This window comes from Dermacentor variabilis, chromosome 9 (assembly GCF_050947875.1).
Source record: "Dermacentor variabilis isolate Ectoservices chromosome 9, ASM5094787v1, whole genome shotgun sequence".
Lineage (NCBI taxonomy): Eukaryota > Metazoa > Arthropoda > Arachnida > Ixodida > Ixodidae > Dermacentor > Dermacentor variabilis.
In genome coordinates this window covers 114,186,876-114,207,726 of record NC_134576.1, presented here as the reverse complement: position 1 = coordinate 114,207,726, position 20,851 = coordinate 114,186,876, and the positions used below count along the sequence as shown (strand labels likewise).

General features: G+C 46.2%; 1 protein-coding gene across 3 annotated transcripts in view; it reads left to right on the top strand.

Moving 5' to 3' along the window:
- LOC142557314 (TNF receptor-associated factor 5-like) overlaps positions 1-20,851 on the top strand; it is a 112,090-nt gene that overhangs the window by 32,561 nt on the left and 58,678 nt on the right. Inside the window, exons 2-3 of one of the 3 annotated variants that reach the window (XM_075669053.1) lie at positions 11,551-11,823; positions 13,828-14,713. The exons of 1 other annotated variant lie outside the window; for it this stretch is intronic. In XM_075669053.1, the coding sequence (XP_075525168.1) occupies positions 11,717-11,823; positions 13,828-14,293 (573 nt within the window). In that variant the 5' untranslated portion in view covers positions 11,551-11,716 and the 3' untranslated portion in view covers positions 14,294-14,713. Of the gene's footprint in view, positions 1-11,550; positions 11,824-13,827; positions 14,714-20,851 lie in introns of those variants that run through there. One more of the 3 variants, XM_075669051.1, reaches the window with a different exon arrangement.

Here is a 20,851-nt window from a genome sequence, read left to right as displayed (position 1 = left end):
TATATATATATATATATATATATATATATATATATAAAATTTGGAGCACTTTCATGCGAGCTACATGTTATGGTTACGGACGCCAGTGATCCGCCATGTCATGTTTGCCTGATGAATGCCTCCTGACGCAATTTCAACCGTTACTCCACGAATCGCCGCGAAAAGGAGGGGGTTACGGCGTTCTGCAATTGAGTACATAGGTGGTGGTTGGATTCGCAGACGCGGCAATGACACTCGAATGCAGGAGGAAGAACAGTAACGTTCATGTATCGAGCCGACCACTGCGTTGCGGATTGGAGAACTTCGGGCGTGCGAAATTGATCAAGTGCATCCCGTACACCCGCACATCTTCGATCAAACTATGTGCGTTTGTTCAACTAGGGCGACAAAAGGCTGCAAAAAAGAAAATCGCAGTTCCGCCAGGAAGGCAAAGCACCAATTGCGATAGCAAATTAGTAGATAGCTGTACGAAGTAAGGATAGTACATTTATCGGCCGTATAAACTTGTAAACATTCGATTACTATCTAAATTAACAATGCTAGAATGCGTAAGCGTGACTCAACGAGGATGTAGAAGGAAAAAGACCGCAGACACAGCGTTGCCTTCCTGTGTCTGCTTCTTTCTTCGTCGTTGTTCAGTCGCGCTTGCACATTATATCATGGATTCAAATGAACTAGCCCGTCAACGTGTTTTCACTAAAGTAACTATCACAGTGTCACGTGCGCACAGGTAGACATTAACACAAATCGTTCGATGACAGGGGAAATTGTCTTTGAAAACGCTGGAGTTGGGAATCGCGGCAGCAGCCGCGAGCCAATTGACCTTCTTCCATATGTCGCTTCAAGGCGTACGAAACGTCGAACGCACAACGCATACGAAGCTACCGCCACTACGCGCACTCTGTAAACATCGCATATTGCTTTGAAGATAAGGCCCACGCGGGCGCGCACTTTAGCCAAGTCGCAGACCGCTTTCAAGACACGCTAGCGCCGGCAGTGCGTCCCTATGGCGTCCGCCAAAGGCGTCTACTACGGCGTCCGCGATTCGCGCGGCCAGCACCGCCGCGGTAGACGCCGCGGTTGTGTCCATTCTGTACGGAGCGGTAGGTGAGGAGGACATCGATGCACCCTAGCAGCCGCCGGAAAAGAACGTCCCTTCTCCCTCGCCTGGCTCCCCTTGCCTCGCGGGCCACATGAGAGAGCACGCCTCCGGGCCGCGTTACTCGCTCGTGCACGCGAGATTGAAGCGCGTTCGCAGGCTCACCGTCACACGCTTTCGCTCATACGGAACCCCACGGCGACGTCGATTGAGATGGCAGAAACCCGCCTTGAGTGTCCATATAATTGCTATCACAATAAAAAAGAAAAGGTTACTTTCAATCTCAGGAAGGTGAAGCATTGAAAGCGACAGCAAGGTTTAGCGCAGTGCAGAAGGCGTGTGAGAAACCTGCGGTCGAGACAAGCACTGCCCGCGGCGTCGCAGGCTTCGCACAATCGATGCTGAACGAGCTGAGACAAAAAAAAAAAAAACACAGCGGGAGTTTGTCAGCGTCTCAAAAAAAAAAAGTGTGATCTCGTAGATTCAACTTGATCCGTTCCGCTCTAACCAATGCGTGCCCCGCAGTGTGGTACGCACTCAGCTGCTTAGCATGGAACCGTAACACGTGCGAGTACAGCGTTAATGCGAGGAGTCGAAGCCAGCACGCCGCCTTGGTTTCGGCGGAGACGATTAAACGGAACGTGACGAAGAGCCCACTTACCTTCGTTGCGTTTTCAGGGAAACCAAATGCGGTTCACTGTAGATTTTTTAAAACCTTCACGCTTTGGTTACGCATGCGCGTAGATACCATGACAGCACGGCGACGGTGGCGCCTTGAGCGTCCGTATAATTGCGATCGCAATAAAAGAAGCATACACAGGATGCAGAAAGTACGCAAGACGACTGCTGGTCTCACTATTTCTTGACTTAGAAAGACCGAAAGCTGAGCTAGTTGGCTAGTTACTGACTTATTGGGGCACAAACTGTCCCAGCACTCCGTTTTGTAGAAATTTTTTCTTCAACACTTGGCTCTCTTTTTATACATGTGCACACCGCCAAGAGCCGCACCGAAGTACGCCAGCATTTATCCTGTGTGCTACTTGTCTAGTGTGTTTGCTTGGTTAGCAAAGTTAACATCTCTCTTGAGCAACAGCCAACACGAGAATAAATTTCTAAACAAGTGCTGCTCTGGTGACGCATGGATCCAAATCCGACGTGTTCTTCCTACAACTAGTATATTTCTGGTTGAACTTTCCGTCTCATCGATAATTTTTACGTGGAACCCATATATTTAGCCGCAAAAATTTCTCTCTAGCAATTTGGTCCTTGCCTTTTGTACTGCTCAATGCAGTACAAAATGCAGTATTGTCGCGTACGTCCCACTTATCTAACTGTGTAAGACAAGGTAAACTAATTATATCCGCGAGTAAGTAACGTGCGCGGGAAGAACGGACATTCGGAAAACATGCTTATCACAATGCTGGCTGAAGCAATTGTATCGCAACTTGCCTGAAATTGACCCTGCTGGTTTTGGTGGCAGTCCCTGGCTCCACTATGATTGGAATTACGTGCTCTAGTGGAGCTGGACAGGCCGCTAGTCTGGTGACTGCCCCGAAGTCCAAGAATAGAGTGAATATCGCCGGAATCGGTGGCATGCTGTAGAAGGCCAAGCCCGTCGACCCGCCGACTAATATCGTCCTTGCACTCTCCGTACTTGGAAATTTTTTCACGGCAGAGTTTTGGTTCCGCAGGCGGACTCGATGTTGTTGTTGTTGTTGTTGTCCTGAGTGGCCGTGGCACATACCCACAGTGGGGGATTGGCCAAGAATCGGGCGGTTTAATTAGGTGCCTAAATAATAATGATAACAAGGGAGTTAACAATTTGGGCGTGTGAGTTTAAAAGTGAACGTTTTGTGTTTGGAGAAAAAGGAAATAATCAGATGAAAACCGGGTATAAGATAATAATAATATTAACAATAATAGTTAATAAAAGATAAGAAATAAAAGAAAGCTATGGTTGGGAGGGAGAACGATCAATCTAACATGGAAATCGCTTGGTTTCAATTAGGTAATTTTGGATCGCCAAGCAAACATTTCTGTTGCTGAACCCAACAATGGAGGCTCCAAAAGATAGGATCACTGGCACTGATAAAGTTAGACCAATAGAGCGAAGCGGGATTTCGAGTAGTCGTTTTCTTATAATAGAAAAACGTCTGCAAGACAAAAAGAAATGGTCGATTGTCTCCGCCTCGCCGCAGAATGAGCATAATGGTGAGGGGACCAGACCAGACCTGTGGAGGTAGAAGTTCAATGCAGGTATACGGCAGCGCAGCTTTGTTATGGACACTTCAATTTTCCGTGTTCGGCAAAAATCTCTGTTCCAAGGGTGCAGGAGATGTCCGTAATCCACAGAGTTAGTAATTGTGGAGCCTGATACTGACTGTATAATGATACTCCTGCGAAATCTAGCTGCAGTAACATAAGCAGTCAAAGGGCAGCAAGGAAGAATCGGGCCACTTATTGATGCCTTGGCTAGAGAGTCTGCAATTTCATTAATGAATAGTCCTTTATGGCCAGGCACCCAAATCAAACGCACGCTTCTCAAGTAACCAGGTACCAATGATTGAAATGTCCTCATTACGCGAGAATCATTAGAAGCAGTAAGGGAGGAGCACAATGATAAAGAATCAGTGACTATCACGGCTGACGTAATTGATGGTCCTAATTTGCGTAATGCCAGCACCACGGCCATGAATTCGGCTAAAAAAATCGGTATGAAATCTGGCAGCCGAAGAGAAAATGTCCAATCGAGAATCGGGGAAAATATTCCTACACCTGACTTTTCTTCACATTGCGAAGCATCTGTAGCAATTACAACGTTTGTTTGAAGGTTTTTCAGGTGATCTTGTAATATACCGTCTAGAATACGGTGTGGAAGTAATTTTGCATTATTAGGAAAGATATCATCAAATTGAATATCCGTGGGAACAGCTCTGTCGGTAATAGGATGAACATCGCATATGCGCACGCCCAAACAGTCAAGTAATTTTTGCACGAATATAATTTGCGGATTATGTAGTCGCGGCCAGATGACACCGAAAAACAACGCAGGTTGTGAAATAAAGATTATCTGGGGATGACGCAGTGGTGATTCGTAAATCCTTAAGAACGTCTGCACCGTCAAAAGCCGGAACCTGCACGAAAGTGGCGGGACACGGGATTCTAGATAAAGAATAGAATTTGCAACAAATTTAGGAAGACCTAAACACAGACGTAATGCCTCTCTTTCTAAGAGGATTAGAGGACGGGACATGTAGGTTGGAGCTCCAGAGAAGAGCACGCAACCAAATTCTAATACAGGGCGAACGTACAAACGATATATCATTAGGAGTGTATCTCTTCGCATTCCTATTCGACGACTGCTCAGCCTACGCAATATGCCAATTGCACGGGTACCTTTCCCAGTCAAATGATCTATATGTGAGCGCCAGTTGAGAGAGGCGTTATAAATAATTCCGAGGTATTTAACAGATTGGCGAGAACGTGCTGACTGTGCTTCTTTGTCGTCCTCTTCCCTCGAGTGTTCGAATGTGATCGCGTGCTTTCGCCACCACCAAGATTTATGCTTATGTCCACTTCGGGGTATTCTTTAGAGTAAGATTAGTTGTGTTCATTTAAATTTCGGTCAATATGAACATGTCAAGGACAATATTGACCAAAGTAGTAGTCAACGAAATGCTTGTGTGTGTTTGAGCGCGCAAGGGTGCAGAAGAAAACAATACAAGGCAGTTTAATATAAGTACATATTATTATGAAATCGAAAATTATATCTGGTAAGAAATAACAATTTCAACATTTAATTTCAGCATCAAGAGCTCAAAATTAGTATAATAATGCTTGGCAATTCTTTACGTTAGGCACGTGGCACAACTTTCTCAAAAAGGAAGACGAAGAATGCAGTGATGTCAGAATGTGCCTGCGTGAGGCAACAACAACAATGTCACCTAATATTTTGTTTGTATCAACATCGTCTGTATATATCATTTTCAATCAATCTCGTTTACATGGACATGGAAAGCCAAGCGTGGGGGAGGGGGCGTAAAATTAAGTAACATATGTACAGCACATTGGCTTACTTTCCAATTACTGGATCTCTTACTGAAGCAGAAAAGCGCAAAACAGATATATATCTATTGCTTACGGTAAGGGGTATCCCAAACAGCAATAAGAACTTCAGTAATGAGATTAACAGAGTCACCCTAACTACATTTAACATGCACGGGAAAAAATTCTTTTGGTGCAAAATAAGTTCATTCATTGCGTCACTGGCTGTTCAGGAGAGGTGCATCGAACGCCGACCATCGGCCGATAGCTTAGACGTCGTGTCGGGGTGAGGGCACATAAAGATACAGGCACCACGATATTCTGTGGTTTTCTGCATGTATGTTGCCTTCCTATCCTGTTCATACCTTCATTTGTTGTGTTAGAGCTTATCTTTATTTACCATATCTACCTCTCTTGACACTGTCTTCAACTGCGTGCGCAGGTATGTTGTTATGGAAAAGCTTCAATTCTAGTTTTTTTTTTGGAAGCGAACATGGAGTCTTAAATGTGATAGGGTTATGTGTGGGTGAGTAGTGAAAGTAATGCATGGCCACTATAACAGCTTGTAGATCGGCTGTCGCAAAACACAGCAACATCTACATCATGCGGTGGTGATGTGTTCGAGTCCTTGAGAGCCTCTGTTCTTTGTTTTGGCGACAGAAGTTTTTTCTTGGCAGTTCAAAATTTTTCTTACCGAATCCAATCGATTACTAGGCTAAATTGATTCACCAGCTTAAATTCTGCCTTTGGAGTTATTTTTCATGATAGTTCCTACCGTACGCCCCACTTGTTATCAATATTTGATAATTTCCATTTTTAGTTCCCTTTTTTTTTCCTTTCTGTTAGCCAGCTGACCCAGGGCCATTCCCACACTGTGGGTGTGCACCAGAATTATTCAGGATAACAACAACAACATTTTGTGTAGTGCTACAAGAGAAGAGAGAGAGAGAGAGAAAGGCAAAGGTAAGACAGGAGGAACGAAGAATGCCTATTCCAGAGTGCATTTGTTCAAATGTGAATTAAGCATCGTTATCATCATCACCAGAAGGTGACGAAGAAGAAGAATACAACCCCGCGATGAGGCAACGCACGACCGCTCCTACTTTCTCATTAACAATTGGCAAATAAGGCTTGCGACAAACGCCTCGACAAATTACACGCGATACAAACGGCCATTAATGTTCGCCAGGCAGCGTAAACCGGAGTCTAAATCCACAAGGTACGCCTTACTTCGGTCACCTCAACTTCTTTCCCACCATCGTCGTTAGCTCACAAGGAAAACATGTCGGAGAAGACGGGTGCCGAACATGCTGATAGTGAGCAACGGGACAAGCAAGACGCAATGTCTTCGTCTTCCGACTCGACGGCTTCGGGCACGGACCGCGAAGGGCACTTACCGGCGGGAGGAGAAATTGCCGCCACGACCGCTGAGCTCAGTTCAAGTGTCACAGCGGAGCCCGAACAGCATAGCTCGCAACACGTGGGTAGTGGATCGTCCGACATGTCTGCGGACTCTCTCGTGCGCAAATCCGGGCCGTCTTCGTCAAGCCCAATACAATCGGAAGCTCCAGCTGTGGCCGTGCAACAAGCCGCACCGCTTTCGGAGCACAAGTCGGAGGCGTGCCAAACTCCGGAGGCAGCGAACGTGGAGTACAGATCCCTACTTCTCCAGTTTTCGCCGGTGAGACGGCATCAAGAACATCGAAGTTCCAAGCCGTTCTTGACTCTCTCTCCTGTATGGACGGAGAATGACTGGCCCGACGGGCAGCATAGCCCCCTGAGCCCCAAGGTCCCACGAATATCGTCGCAGAGGCCAGAAAACTTGAGCATGCAGTGGAACAGCGTCACACCCCCTGACGTTGATACTGCTTCGACTTCGACAATGCAGTCATTCGCCCGCGCGAGTCAACCCGACAAACAGTCGCCGTCAAGGAAAACCGTTCTACAACAAGCGACAGAGGATCTTGAGATAGAGCCCACACCTCCTGGGGGTCTCAATGTGTCTGTTGTGCCACAGTCTCGTGCTCAACAAAGTGACGCAGATGATAAGGCACATCATGAACTGGAGGCTCCGGGCAGTCCCCTATTATTGGCGCCTTGGCGCGAGACACCCCAGAACCTAGACAGAAAGCGTAGAAGACCAGAAGTCTTCAGAGACACGTCATCTTCAGCGAGCGGCAGTGCCTCTGCCAGCGAACTCTCCAGCCCTCTAATAGGCTCGGCACTGCATTCACCCAAGCTGCGGTCGGTCGCGTCTGACGCTACCCCTCGCATCCCTTGGGTAACGCTCGCAGTGATGTGGCTGCAATTGCAGTCTCACTGGAAGTACCTGCACAAGGATTACCCTGACCGGTGCGCAAGCGTCAGCACGATCCTGCACGAGAACCGGTGGGAGAGGGTTGTGTTCGCCGCCTTCCATCACGGTGACGTCAAGAACCTGGCCTTAAACTCTCTTTGCTTTATCGCCAAGGGTGTCCTTCTTGAAGCTGCTCTAGGCACGGCCCACTTTGCCGCTCTGTTCTCCACTGCGGCCGTTCTGGTGGGACTCGTGAACACTTTCATCCTGTTTTGCCTGTACGAGTACACTAAGCTGTCCTCTTTCCAAACAGTGTGCTCGCAGACCTTCGTCGGGATCATTATGACACTTGAAGCGCTTGCAAGCACGAAATTTGGTAAGGTGAGAATCCACTACGGCAAACGGAGGTTCCGGTTCAGGAGGAAGCTATTCGCTGTGCTTGAGACGGTTCTTCTACTGTCTTGCACGGAGAGTAACGTTTGCCCGATTGTCAGTGGCATCTTGGTGGGTGCCTTCCTCGCGCATACGTCGCTGGGAAATTTCATTACGAGGTGAGTTTTTGTTTGTCCAGAAACTCCAATCTCGTAACGCTCTTCAATTCATTGCAGGGGCTGAAGTAGACCATTTATGAAGAAATATATTTTTGCTTGCGCTTGGTTCAAACAGCAATAACTACCAACCCATGTGCACACGAAGTATAAAGAAGTAGAAGTAAAAAAAAATGCAAGAAATTATTGCACACAGATTGTGTTCCCTTCCACAACTTATTGGAATGCTTTCTCTTCTGGTAAACAGCCTTAAACTTAAACACGATGAGTTTACTTTTTACCATGATCATAGTAGTGGTCATCATCGACCTCATGATGATTGATTAAAGTAATATTGCAAAAATGTCAGCGATGATTACAATACTCCCTAATGAGAAATTTGAGTGCAGTTCTATACGTGTTATTTTGCGATATATTGAGGCAATGAATTGGATCGAAAATGTGACTTGCGGGTCCAGCGCGTCGGCTTTTATACACGACTCGTCGAAAATCCCCGTGTGATCCCTGGTGTCGCGCGACTACCAAAAAGTACTACATAATTCGCATCGCGCATGCAATCAGATTACAAAACAATCGTAAACCATGACAATCGAAACTAGCGCGAACGAGACCAAACCAAGATAACCAAACACGCGCGAGTGAGAGAGAGCTAACGCGAGCAGACGATAGTACGAAACGAGCAGTCCGACTGAGACCACATACGAGTACGCATCAAGTGGTCCTGCGGTCATAACGACACTTCTTCGCCGCGTGCACTTCACTGAAGGGACAGCTCTCATTGGTCTCCGCCGTTCGCGGCTCGCGGCTTTCATCTCCGGCTCTGCGTTTGCTCTTTCATCTTTCATTATGCCCGTTGGCACGGTTACGCCGTCATCGCCGCCGACTCTCATCGCCCAGGAACGGGCGCCTGAGAGCTGCGCTCTAAAACAACTACAATAAATCTAAGTAAATAGATGCACATCTAAATATGGAATGGAATGTTGTGCAGTGTTTTTAGAGCAGCCAGGGTAACGGCGTTGTGCAGCTTTATTAACATTAGTTTTCGTGAGCAAATGTGGTGTATTATGCCTTCAGGCTGCTGTACCTGGTAGCGGTTTATTTCGTGCGGGTACGTGTGTGAAACGTCAACGTCATAATCATCGCATTTTGTCTGCCCGTCGAGCGGCAAAATGAGCGGCCTCACAGTTATGAGCGCGAAAATCAAAATGAGCCATAAAAAATGTTTAAAATGCGCGCCAAAATCAAAGTGATAGGCAATACTCTCGAGTCCCTGTGTTCACCGTCATGGACACATATTTCCTGCCTAGTAAGTGACACAGTTGAGCTATCTACCAAAGAAAGTATTCTCGCTTCGCTCATTCTCTTCCAGAACAGATAGCAATGGTTTAGTTGAGCAGGGACTCGTCAAAAGAATCTCTTGCAAATACTGACGTTGCCGTCTGCCGCATAACGTGTTCACGCTCCAGATTAATACTTCGTGGTGGTGTCAGGCCGCTCAGTTACGGCTTTTCTTAGCCAAACTCAGCTGGATAGCAAAAAAGGTAATTTAATAAGCAATGGGTGCGCGTACAAGGCGATTGTACCATATGTTCTTTAAATTTTTTTTTCTTACTATGTCCATACATGTGGACGCTGGATCTAGCGAAGATGTGAACGTGATATTTTGCAGCTCATAAAAAACGCTCTTACAAAATCTGCAAGATGTAAACCACACGGTAGAAAATTTTTAGTTTTGAGTGTCAGTTCCAAAGCACCACTGCCTTCAACGTTCCAGCAACTTCCGATAACTCAGTTTTGCGCGGCGAATTCTGCCGTGCATATTGTGTCGTACCAAATAGCGAGTTCGTAAAAGGCATGGATTAGCGTCGCAATCTGTGGGACCATGGCCTCAATTTAAGTTATCTTACAATCCGAGCTTTGGTGTGGAACACATGGTTGGCGTGGTTGGTGGTCCAGTGTTACGTTACTTCAGGACTGCAAAGGTGTCGAACATTTCTCCAGGTGAACGGCACGGTCAGACTTTGTATTCACACGTACGAAACGAAATCTTTGAGGTTCCTTGTTTTTATGAGTGTAGATCCATGCTTTTGTTATGAGCGATTTCCGCTTTTGACTCGTTGACGTGTAATCACGGGTATGCGGTAGCCAGTGAAGTCACGTCTAAAAAAAGATTACGGGCGCCTTTCATTGACGCCTTTTATTTAGACGCTTGTGGTTTCTCTGCCGTCGCTAGACTAAATACCATGGGTATATGCGTTGGGATGGCCTGCTTTCTTACGCTATGACATAACATTTGTTGCTATGCCCCGAGGCTGGAAATATGCAAAAGATATTCTACTCCAATACAGCATCATATTGAAACGAAGTATAACGATGCCAATTGTTGATTATTCCAGCATCGATACTGACAATTTCTGATAAATGTGATTGTCCTGAATAGCTTTCGGTCTGTGATCTCAAAAGCGGAGATTGCTTTATATTCGAATGTATTTTCGTAATACCATGGCGGCTAGCTCAAAGCCTTCCAACAGTTTTGACCGAGGTAGCTTTAAAGCAGCACAAGTAAATGTTTTCTTATGCTTTCAGCTTCGCTGCGCCTGTTTCAGGAACAGAATCAGCCAAACAAGAGTGATTTCGAACTTACGATAACAAATATTATGCGATTACGGAAGTTTACATGCAAAGCTACTAGAAGTTTCGTTTCCGGAGAACTGCTATGAACGTTCATACTGTTAATTACTTTACCGTATTAGCCATCCAGAATCAATTTAGTGCATATTATAGACGCTGTGGTGCGGTTTCCAGAGGAGGTTTCAGCAGCTGCGGTTTAATACGCAAATAACTCTAATTACTCCTGTGTTCTTGCGTTCAGAGTCCATGCAAAAGCAGCCGTCTCGATCTCGTGCTCAGAAACACAGCAGGATATTCACTAATCTATGCCACTACTGAGACGGAAATAATCAGAAGAATAAGAATGGGCTGGGGTGCGTTTGGCAGGCATTCTCAGATCATGAACAGCAGGTTGCCATTATCCCTCAAGAGAAAAGTGTGTAATAGCTGTGTCTTACCAGTACTCACCTACGGGGCAGAAACCTGGAGGCTTACGAAAAGGGTTCTACTCAAATTGAGGACGACGCAACAAGCTATGGAAAGAAGAATGATAGGTGTAACGTTAATGGATAAGGAAAGAGCAGATTGGGTGAGGGAACAAACGCGAGTTAATGAAATCTTAGTTGAAATCAAGAAAAAGAAATGGGCATGGGCAGGACATGTAATGAGGAGGGAAGATAACCGATGGTCATTAAGGGTTACGGACTGGATCCCAAGGAAAGGGAAGCGTAGCAGGGGGCGGCAGAAAGTTAGGTGGGTGGATGAGATTAAGAAGTTTGCAGGGACGGCATGGCCACAATTAGTACATCACCGGGGTTGTTGGAGAAGTATGGGAGAGGCCTTTGCCCTGCAGTGGGCGTAACCAGGCTGATGATGATGATGATGATGATGCCACTACGAGCCTTCTTTGCTAAACTGCGAGTTCAAGACCTTGGCTTCTTATGTCGTTACAGGATTCGGAGACCCCGACGTAGCATATACCTATGCGTTCTTCCCTACGCACCGGTCACGTTCCTATTCGTGGCTGCTGTCATCGTAGCCTTCTTGTTAGGACCGTTTCCTGACACTGTAGCCCTGGCTGAGACTGGGCTGTCGTTTAGCGTTCCGGTATGGCGTCCAATGCTGCTCCCGACGCTCTACCAGCCCGATGTTTACTGGTTGGCGTACGCCGTTTTGTCCATATGGGACGTCGGCACGGAGCTTGAGCAAGGCCTTGGCCATATCAGGTTAGTGCTGTTTTGGTAACTTTCGTGACAGAGTTGAGCGGAAGTCAAGTTGTATTACACCAACACTCAGAAAACGTCTTTACCAGTTTGATAGGTGGTCATATTGTTGTGATATTGCAGGCTTTCTTCGTCATCTGGCAAATCTGGGTTTTGAATAACGACATCGTGTAATCACTGCTCGTGACACCGGGGTCTTGTAGCAGAGCAGGGTAAAGCAGAAAACAGAATAATATGCCATTGGATAACAGAGTATGGTACTAATTTGGAAGAGTTTGTATCTGCATTCTACGAACGCAGGCTTCGCGTAGAGAAAGGAGAGAGTAAAACGTTATAGAACATTTTCCCTCTTGTGTTATTTTCTCCTATGTTGTGCGCAAAACTGGCCTTCGCGCAAGATTGCATGTCCTCAAATGTCTTCGTATTGAAAGAAAGTAAGGCCAAAAAGAAAATGGAGCCCATTCACATCTTACTAAATGGACGACAGGTAACGAAAAATAAGAGACTACCATGACAGTCATTGCTACGACTAAGAAATAAAGGAGAAGCCACATGCGAGAGTCATGAATGCGGATTAAGTCATGAAACCGTAACAACCAGTAAATAAATGTTTTGTTGCGTTATGCGTTCATTCTGTGCCTCGCACCCAGGTGGCTTTGGAAACACAGCCAACGTCTGGAAGCTGATGTGGTACCGTGCCGGGAAAGTGCAGTCCTAACAAAGGCTTATGTTTTCCCTGCTTTGTGTACGGCTTAGCTGAACCCATTCGCATTATCTGCAAGGACAAGAAATAGAGAGTAAGGAAAATATTATACAGGGTGTTTCTACGGAAGCTTTAAGTAATATTTAAACAACTGTCTTTCTTAAGTAAAAAGGACGCTTCTTTCGGAGGCATGCCGTCAATCGTGGCGACCATGGGGTTACGGATGGAACTACGGTAATCAGTCGTGAATTAACGAAAATCCATTATCTCTTACGCTTTTAATTTCCGTGGGCTCATCGTTATTGGGAAATTGAAGCGAGCTATTCCTACAAGCCATGTCAACTTTTGGATAGGAAAAAGCGCGAATACCTGCGCAACTGTGGCGCGAGCAATTGCTTCTATCACAGCGTACGATGCCGACGTTGGGAGGCTGCAGCGAATAAAGTCCCTTAAACTTCGTAAAGTAGTGCCGTGCTTTGAAGAATGCTGCGTCCTCCTCGCGCGCTCTGGCCGAAGCCGACACCGCGTCGCTATTGGCCTAATAGCATCACGTGGGCCCTTGCGCCTTGCATAAGCACCATTTTTGCTCGAGGAGCGTCTAAAGAGGGGCGAGGAGCGCATGTTGTCGCCGTTGCTACGCTTGAGCAGTGCAGGCGGCGCCACGGTCGACGTGGGAGCGTGAAAGAGAAGAGAAACGAGTAAGAGTGAAGGCGGAGGAGGAGAGTGTCGTTACTTTACGAAGTTTAAGGGGTTTTAGCAGCAAAGGCACAGCGGCGCCCCTCGAGGCGACGCTCTGCTTACGTCACCCAGCAGTGCGGCGCCATTGCGCAATGACTGTGACGAGAGTGAAGCCACAGTGCGTGCGGGTTGCCCGCTTCTGGGTGAGCTTTTTCAGCTTAAATTCTCAAGCTAAAGAAAAGCTACTAGTTCGTCACTTGCTACTGCATATATGCAATTACAAATAAACCAATAAGTCAAAACGCCAGCATTTCATCAATCATTGGCTGTGCATCTTAGTTACTTAGCATTGCGTAGCAGAGCGAACGACAAAATGATTTGACGAATTCGGTGGTATTTTTTATTACCTCAAGCGTTTAGAGTTGAAACAAACGCAAAGCGCGCGTTGCTGGTGGCACCTTAAAGTAAACAGCGTGCAAGGGAACGTATGCCAGATTATCAGTTTGCTAATTTGGAATGTGTGGACGCGTTGATCAATTAACCACAGACGGCGGATGACTCGCGCGATGTGCTTAGTTGAGCCAGGCCGCTGACAAAACGAACCCCTCGCATCGTCGTCGGCGCAGCTTTCTGTTCCTGGCCGTGCTGTTGGTGATGACTCTGAACGTGCTGCTGAACGGGTTGTGCTGCATCCTCTGGCGCCATCTGCTGGCGTTGGGAGCCAACTTGCCGACGCCCGTGCCGCATTCGAGCTCGTGCACGTGCACGCTAGTTGCCGCCCTCATGGCGCTGAAGGTGATCCACCACGTGATGCATCCCGGCTGCGTCTATCGCATGGCGTCGGTGCCAGTCTACGTGCCCTTCTGGACCGGCGTGCTGCTCGAACTTACGGTGCAGAACGTTGCGAGTGGTTCGGCCGCTTACGTCTTCGGGCCCATCGTGGGCGTTCTCCTGGGCGTTGCAGTCGCATACGCCTGGATAGAGTGCCTTAGCAAACTGACGGTCAGATTAGCGGGCTTCACGGACATTGGCATACTCCTACGTGGCACTTACCTGTCCCCTGAAAACGTCCTGCTGAGGCTGAGACGCTAACGCCCTTCTTTTGTGCGCTACAGTGCGCGTATCATCCTAAAATTAAATACGAAGCAGTGACAGAATCGAAAGTCTCTTTCTACAGAGCGTTGTGTTTAAGTAACATTCCTAAAGTCAGCTAACCAGCCAAGAGATTTGCGGGCTACGAAGATGGAGCGGGCTTCGGAGGGAAGAGAGAGGATGACTGGCAATATTATGTATATAGAATATAACCGACTTAATATGGAGAGAAATGTACATTCATAGAATTAGCTTCTTCTTATTTGTGATAAGCTCCGTTTTATAGGGAGTGATTATTGGGAACGATATTCACTTTTCTTGTGTGGTTATGAGGGTAGTATGGTTCATAATAACTGACCTACAGAGTGGTATAAGTTAATGCACTTCTGTTCTGCGTAATAAAGCGATAAAACCTTTGCATATCCTGTCTCATTGCTATCTCCAAAGTACACGTGCCTTTTAATCTAATGTGTGACTGAATGGAATTGATCGTGAATGACATGACAGGGAAAATCGACCTACACTTGACTGTGGCACGAAGCTAAAGAAAAGTGGGTTGGCGTAAAACTTTTCAGCTGAACGAAAATTTCTCCTGCTGTGGGGATCGAACCCGAGTACCAGGAGGCTCAAGAAAAGAAAGCAAACATTTGTTTTCCCGGAAAATACCATCGAGGCTCCTTTTTTTTTTTTTCGCCATTTGGTACAGTCAAATGGAGGACTGTTTTTTTTTTCTGGACCTTCTTTTACTTGGCAGGCTTCCGCAGACTGGAATTCGGAGACAATGCACCATATAGAAGCCAGTACCACCGTTTCTTCATTCGTGGGTTATTCCGCAACAAAGACAATTGCAACACGTTCTAAGCGGGAGCAGCACTTAGTTCTTTGTTCTTTAGTCGCATATTCATGCTATACGCATCAAAGTTGGGCTCTAATGGCGCCTTAGACAGGATGAGGCAAAATAGTGCCACGTGCGACTCATGTACTGTTGGACTGTATATTTTTTATTCATCTAGTGTTCTACTGAGTGCCATATTTCGTGTCGCTATTCTCCCTTTTTACGCAAATTTGGTTCCTTTGCCAAGTGACAAGGAGTAGCCGGTGCCACCATAAAGGCGCCAACCTCTCCTAATATTCATTTCAATAAAAAAAAGTGCCACGTGACTTGTCTCTAGTGATATCTATGCGAGCTCTGATGGTGGAATAGATTGAATTGCGTAATATCGTCGTGCGATAGCCAATATAGCCAGATTTCTGTAGAAGAAAGCGTTCGTAAGTATAAGAAGAGCGCCAAAGACACCCCTGGTTAATATGGGCCCCAACCAAAAGCATGCTCAGAAGTGGCGTCAATTATGATTTCTTTAGAACAAAATTTCTAATTTTGACGATCAACCATTACGCCATGTGGGCCATCTTGATATACAGCGAAATGGGACGGCACAAATGGCTAATAAGAATAGTTCACATCTTGCTGACCTTTGCAGCAGATGTCCCACTTATGAACCGTGTTTCTGGAGCCTAAAAATATTAGGCAAGAGCAAGCTGAAAACTGCTAAAAACTAAAACTAAACACTAAGAACCGTGAACCGCTAGCGGCATTTCTTTATCAGAAAAGTAAGGCACGATTGTGTAAGCGAAATATCGATTGCACTCAACAATGCAGAAATGAAATTCCTTACGCGCTTGGTTTAATCACTTCCTGTTCGGCGAATTCCATTTGTTTCTTGTAATGGTGCGTCTGCGGAGCTCGTGCATATATATACATAAGGGTGTGGCTTCAATAAAATAAGTTGTTTCTGTCTGTGTTCATCGTCCTTTCTGTTGTTCCATCCCGTTGCACAGAACTTCAAGATAGTTCTCATGTCAAAATACCAACTAGCCTAACATCCAATTCCTTTAAACCACTATTACGTGTCCCGTCTTCACTGGTGGCTACTTTTTCTTTGAACAAGGCACCCAGCATGGGAATATCTCCCAGCGTATCTCAACACGAACGATGCATACTCGTAGGATAAACGTGTCAACATTCTATTAAAACACATTTCAGTGCAGCACATGTGTAGCACTTCGAAGTGCTCTCACTTGAGCGCGTGCAAACAACGTGAATCCTTGCCGTTCTCGTATAACCAACTGAGACGCTCAAACTCACTATCCATGTAATAAACGTTTAATGCACATGTATTTATACGCGTCGTGCGCGTAAATGATTCACGCTAGCATAGACTTTCACATTATGTGAGGTATACGAGCTGTTTCTGCCAAATGTTCATGCTTTTTCATCCATCCACCGCCCACCAACTCTTACGAATGTCTCATGCAGACTGAGGTATCTGTAGGGCCGAGAGCGGTATACGCTATTATAATTTTCGTAACGCTTTGACTTCAGACTGATGCACTTGCGAGCAGTGATACCTTAGGTGAAAAAACCATTCACACAGGCTATGTGTTATGTTTTTGTATTGTTACATACGAACTAGTCGCGCTTTTTGCTTGGTGAATGACTCGGGCCTTATACTGTGTGGTTTTGTCCGGCCTTAAACTATGTATGCCGCGACTGATTCGCCGTAAACTGAACTGTAATGTTTACGTTACATAGATAACACGGACCGTCTTAGTTTCGAGACAACTGTCATGTTGACCGTTACATTTTGGCTCTACTGTAGATAAGTACTATAAAACGGAAAGCTGGATATGCGTCTCTATCACCTTACTGTTTTGCAGTAAGGCATCATGGCATCAGGAATCTCGCATTTAGGCATCATTCCTCTTTTTCTTGCCGTGAGCGGACATGGCCACAGAGTATCATCGTTGCGCCGACATGTATGTATTTACGTGAGCTTGAACGTGTCCACAAAGCTGAGTCATAAAGGCGTGAAACAAAAAACGCTACAAGGCAAGAAGACAGAAGACAGAGCGATGGCATGTAACTAACGTTTATTGTTGGCTGAGCCCGTAATATAAATATGATATACACTTCATACGTAAAAAAATGGAGCGGACGCAAGAGCAACAAAATTTTGAGAAGGGGATCATACATGATTTTCTGTTGAGTGCCACTAACACAGCCGCGCAGTGGACAAACATATAAAGTTCACAAATATTTAAATGTTTAGGAGCTGCATTGCTTTGTCTGATTTAACTTTTGCACAGCCAGTATGGTGGTTTGTGCGAGCCTCTCCCGAGGAACGCAAGCCTGAAAAAGCCGGCTACGTCGGCCTAAAAGGCTGCTTGCAGCCGTCTTAAAACGGATGAATGTCCGCTGGTGGGTCTTGAACCAGCACCTTTCAGAGCTGTTTCTAGACATTCCCAGTGTGTCAATGTCGTCAGTACGATGTCTCTAATCATCGCATAAATACTTAAGGAAGGTAACTTGGACAAAAATTTGTCACGAAAATCTCAGATACGTTATTTGCCTTGCCAGGCAGCACCTGTTGACGTGCATTTGGAGCGGCGTTACGTCGCCCAGCTACGCCATCACATTCTAAGGCTACAGTGGGTTTGGATCCACCACGAGCGAAATTTCTTCTCTGTAGCTCCGACACAGGCTTTCAGCTGCCGCCATGCTGCCTTTGTCAGTGTGCCCTCGTCATACCACCGTCTTCGAACCATGATTGTCACGCCACCGTCATTCCGTCGTTGTCATGCTGGCGTCATCGACCGGCGTCGTCACACCGTCTTCGTCATCCCCTCGACTTCGCACTGCTGTCGAGGCGCCGTTGTCGTGACGCTCTCGTAAATCCGTTGGCGTAATGCCATCGTCGTCATGCCGTCATCGTCGAGCCATGATTGTCACGCCATCGTCATTCCGCCGTCGTCATGCTGGCGTCGTGACACCGTCTTTATCAATCGACCGGCGTCGCCCCGTTGTCGACGCACCGCCGTCGTCTTGACGCTATCGTAAATCGGTTGCTTTAATGCGCTCGTCGTCACACCGTCGTCGTGAAACTTTCATTACCACACCGCCACCGTCGTCTTGTCGTTACGCACGTGGTCGCATCACTCACGATGAGACATCTGTCCGGTTTGCACTAGGAAGACACTGCATCACTTGGGCAGTCGAGTCCTTCGGATGGTTTCTCCCGAATTGTTATCTCGATGATCCGGGCGCGCTAACCATTCGAAGAAGAAAATCTATGTGGAAACTACATACAGTGGAGTAACAGAAATATGCGTTTCGACAAGTCGTCTCGGCCTGGATTCGCTCGCCTAGCGGAAATCGGTGGCCGCTGATGAAAACTGATAAAATCGTTGGCAGTTACGCCCGAAACCAAAGTTCTGAGAACTACAGCAAGATATACCTGTGCGTTCGAACGTCTCGCGCGGTGTTTCTATAAATACGCGAAGACAACGTGATGTGACACAAGACGGGAAACAACAGCTGTGTCAGGCAGCAGGAAAAGCGCGTTGGCAAATAGGTACCAGTCTTGTCACAACGCTGGCTCGATGAGGAACGCATGGTAACAGCGTTAGCTGCGTCGCACCGCAATGGTGCAGGAGACAAGGCAGGCGGAAATATTTCACCTTCTTTCAGCGCAAATGATAAGGGATGTTGAGTTCGACTTCAACTGTAGGTTCGGCTCAGAGCAGTATATGTACGTACTATGCTACCATAAACACACGGCTGCTCGCAGCAATGTTTGTGCAAACAAGGTCCTTGCAGCTAAAGGACGCCGAAACTCTTGCCTAGCTTTGGCAAAGCCGTCTAGATTGGCCGTCGCCCTGTATTCACTTGTCTTTGTCGTTTTCGCAGCCAAACGCACACTGCGAGGGTCCGGAGACCTTCTGAACCTCCATGCGTGAACCGAAAATGCTCGTCGACACCGTTACTGCGCGACAACGGCGGTGATGCCGACGGCGCGTCCGTGTTCCTCTACATTCCGTTTCAGACATCAGGTGCACCGCTGGGGAGGCTAGAGAGACTTTTTGCAATGGCTGCGTTCCCACTTAGAAATAGTTCGATGTTCTGGATCGCAATTGTGCGAAACTGTTCTTTGTACAGGCTTAGTCTTGTATGAAAAAAAAAGTTTTATTTCTCCGAAACAAACAGTGGTGTACGCTTATTGAACGCGTTGTTTTCGATCAATTTGATTTTCGTTGCGTTTCTTTCTGGATTTTTTTTTATTGGTAGCCCGCCGCGCAACACACTCGCGCGAGCAAACGCTGTTGGCGCGCAGCGCACCGTAGATGAAACGCGTGGAGTGATACATTTTCGTCACCGAACTTCTTGCGTAACTTCCCCACCGTTGCACATGATGTTTGAAACGGAATATAGTGCTTGTATATTTACCATTTAAATCACACGAGAAAATAAAATAGAAAAGAACGATCCCTTTCAAGCAGCGTGCGGCAATGAGGACATGTAGCGGCTGCATGAATGGCTGGGTGAGTGTGAAGATGCAGCAAAGTAAACATTTTTGCGCGAGAAGGAACCTCTGATTGACAAGCCAGACAATATAGGGATGTCGTACATGTACACGTGCTCCACCCGCGTGGCTTTGGCTCCACTTCTCTAGTAAACATTGACCCCGAGCACAGAAACGCACGTAAGCATCACCAGGCGCCACCTTAGCGGAAGCGCCGCAGAGGGTTCGCATAGGATATACTCTAGTTTCTCGATGCGGGGCAGTAAAGAGAATGCTCGATTGATGTGTTTAGCGCGCCACAGTAACACGCGGGCTGTGAGGGACGGCAGATCCGAGTGCTGAGGAACTGACTTTGATCTGGGTTTTAGGAGACGAGTTTAGGCGAGCGAAGCTCGACCACCTGACACGCTTGTTCTCTTTTCTGGCCAAATAAGTGCGTTGTACTAATTCTACTAGTGAACAGCTCCTTATTATTCAAATAAAATATTTATTTTCCACCATGTACATTACAGATGGAGGACAACGGAAAAAAAGCTGCCAGTAGGCGGCTTGACGAGTCCGCAGCCCCACGTAATTAGTGGCGTTTGGACATCAGCAATGAAAAAGAGTCAATAAACAAATGTAAACACTTGATCAGTGCAGAACAAAAGTAAAACATAATGATTCGAAAACAATGAAATAAATAAGTAAATGCCAGGATAAGTAAATCAGTTTTCTTCTTCTGCAAAAATAGATCTAAGTTTAGCAGTGAAACAAATAAATAAGTCATAATTAGTAGACTGATAATAATTTAACAGTGATGGCAAAGAATAACATAGGCGTTCCATGCCAGTGGTCAAGTGGGGTGCAACAACGTACCAATATTCTCCATGTCTGGTAGCATAATACTGCTCATTTTTTTCTAATTGTGCCAGTTTACCTAGGCTAAGTATGTTATATCTCACTTCATATTTAAATCTAGTACTTAAACGATAATGGTATAATTTATGAGCCGTGATAATATGCGCTCTATGGAAAAAAACCTGCAGTTGTTGCATTAAAATCAGCATTGTACACCTGGCGTAGGTGTCGTTTCTGCATAACATGAATTTTTTGTAGGTTCGAAAATGTTGTTGTACCCTTGGCAAGTTGGCAGTAGTTAACATGTGAATAGAAAAGAGAATTTTAAATAAGTATTTAAAGTTTTGCAGAAAGAATG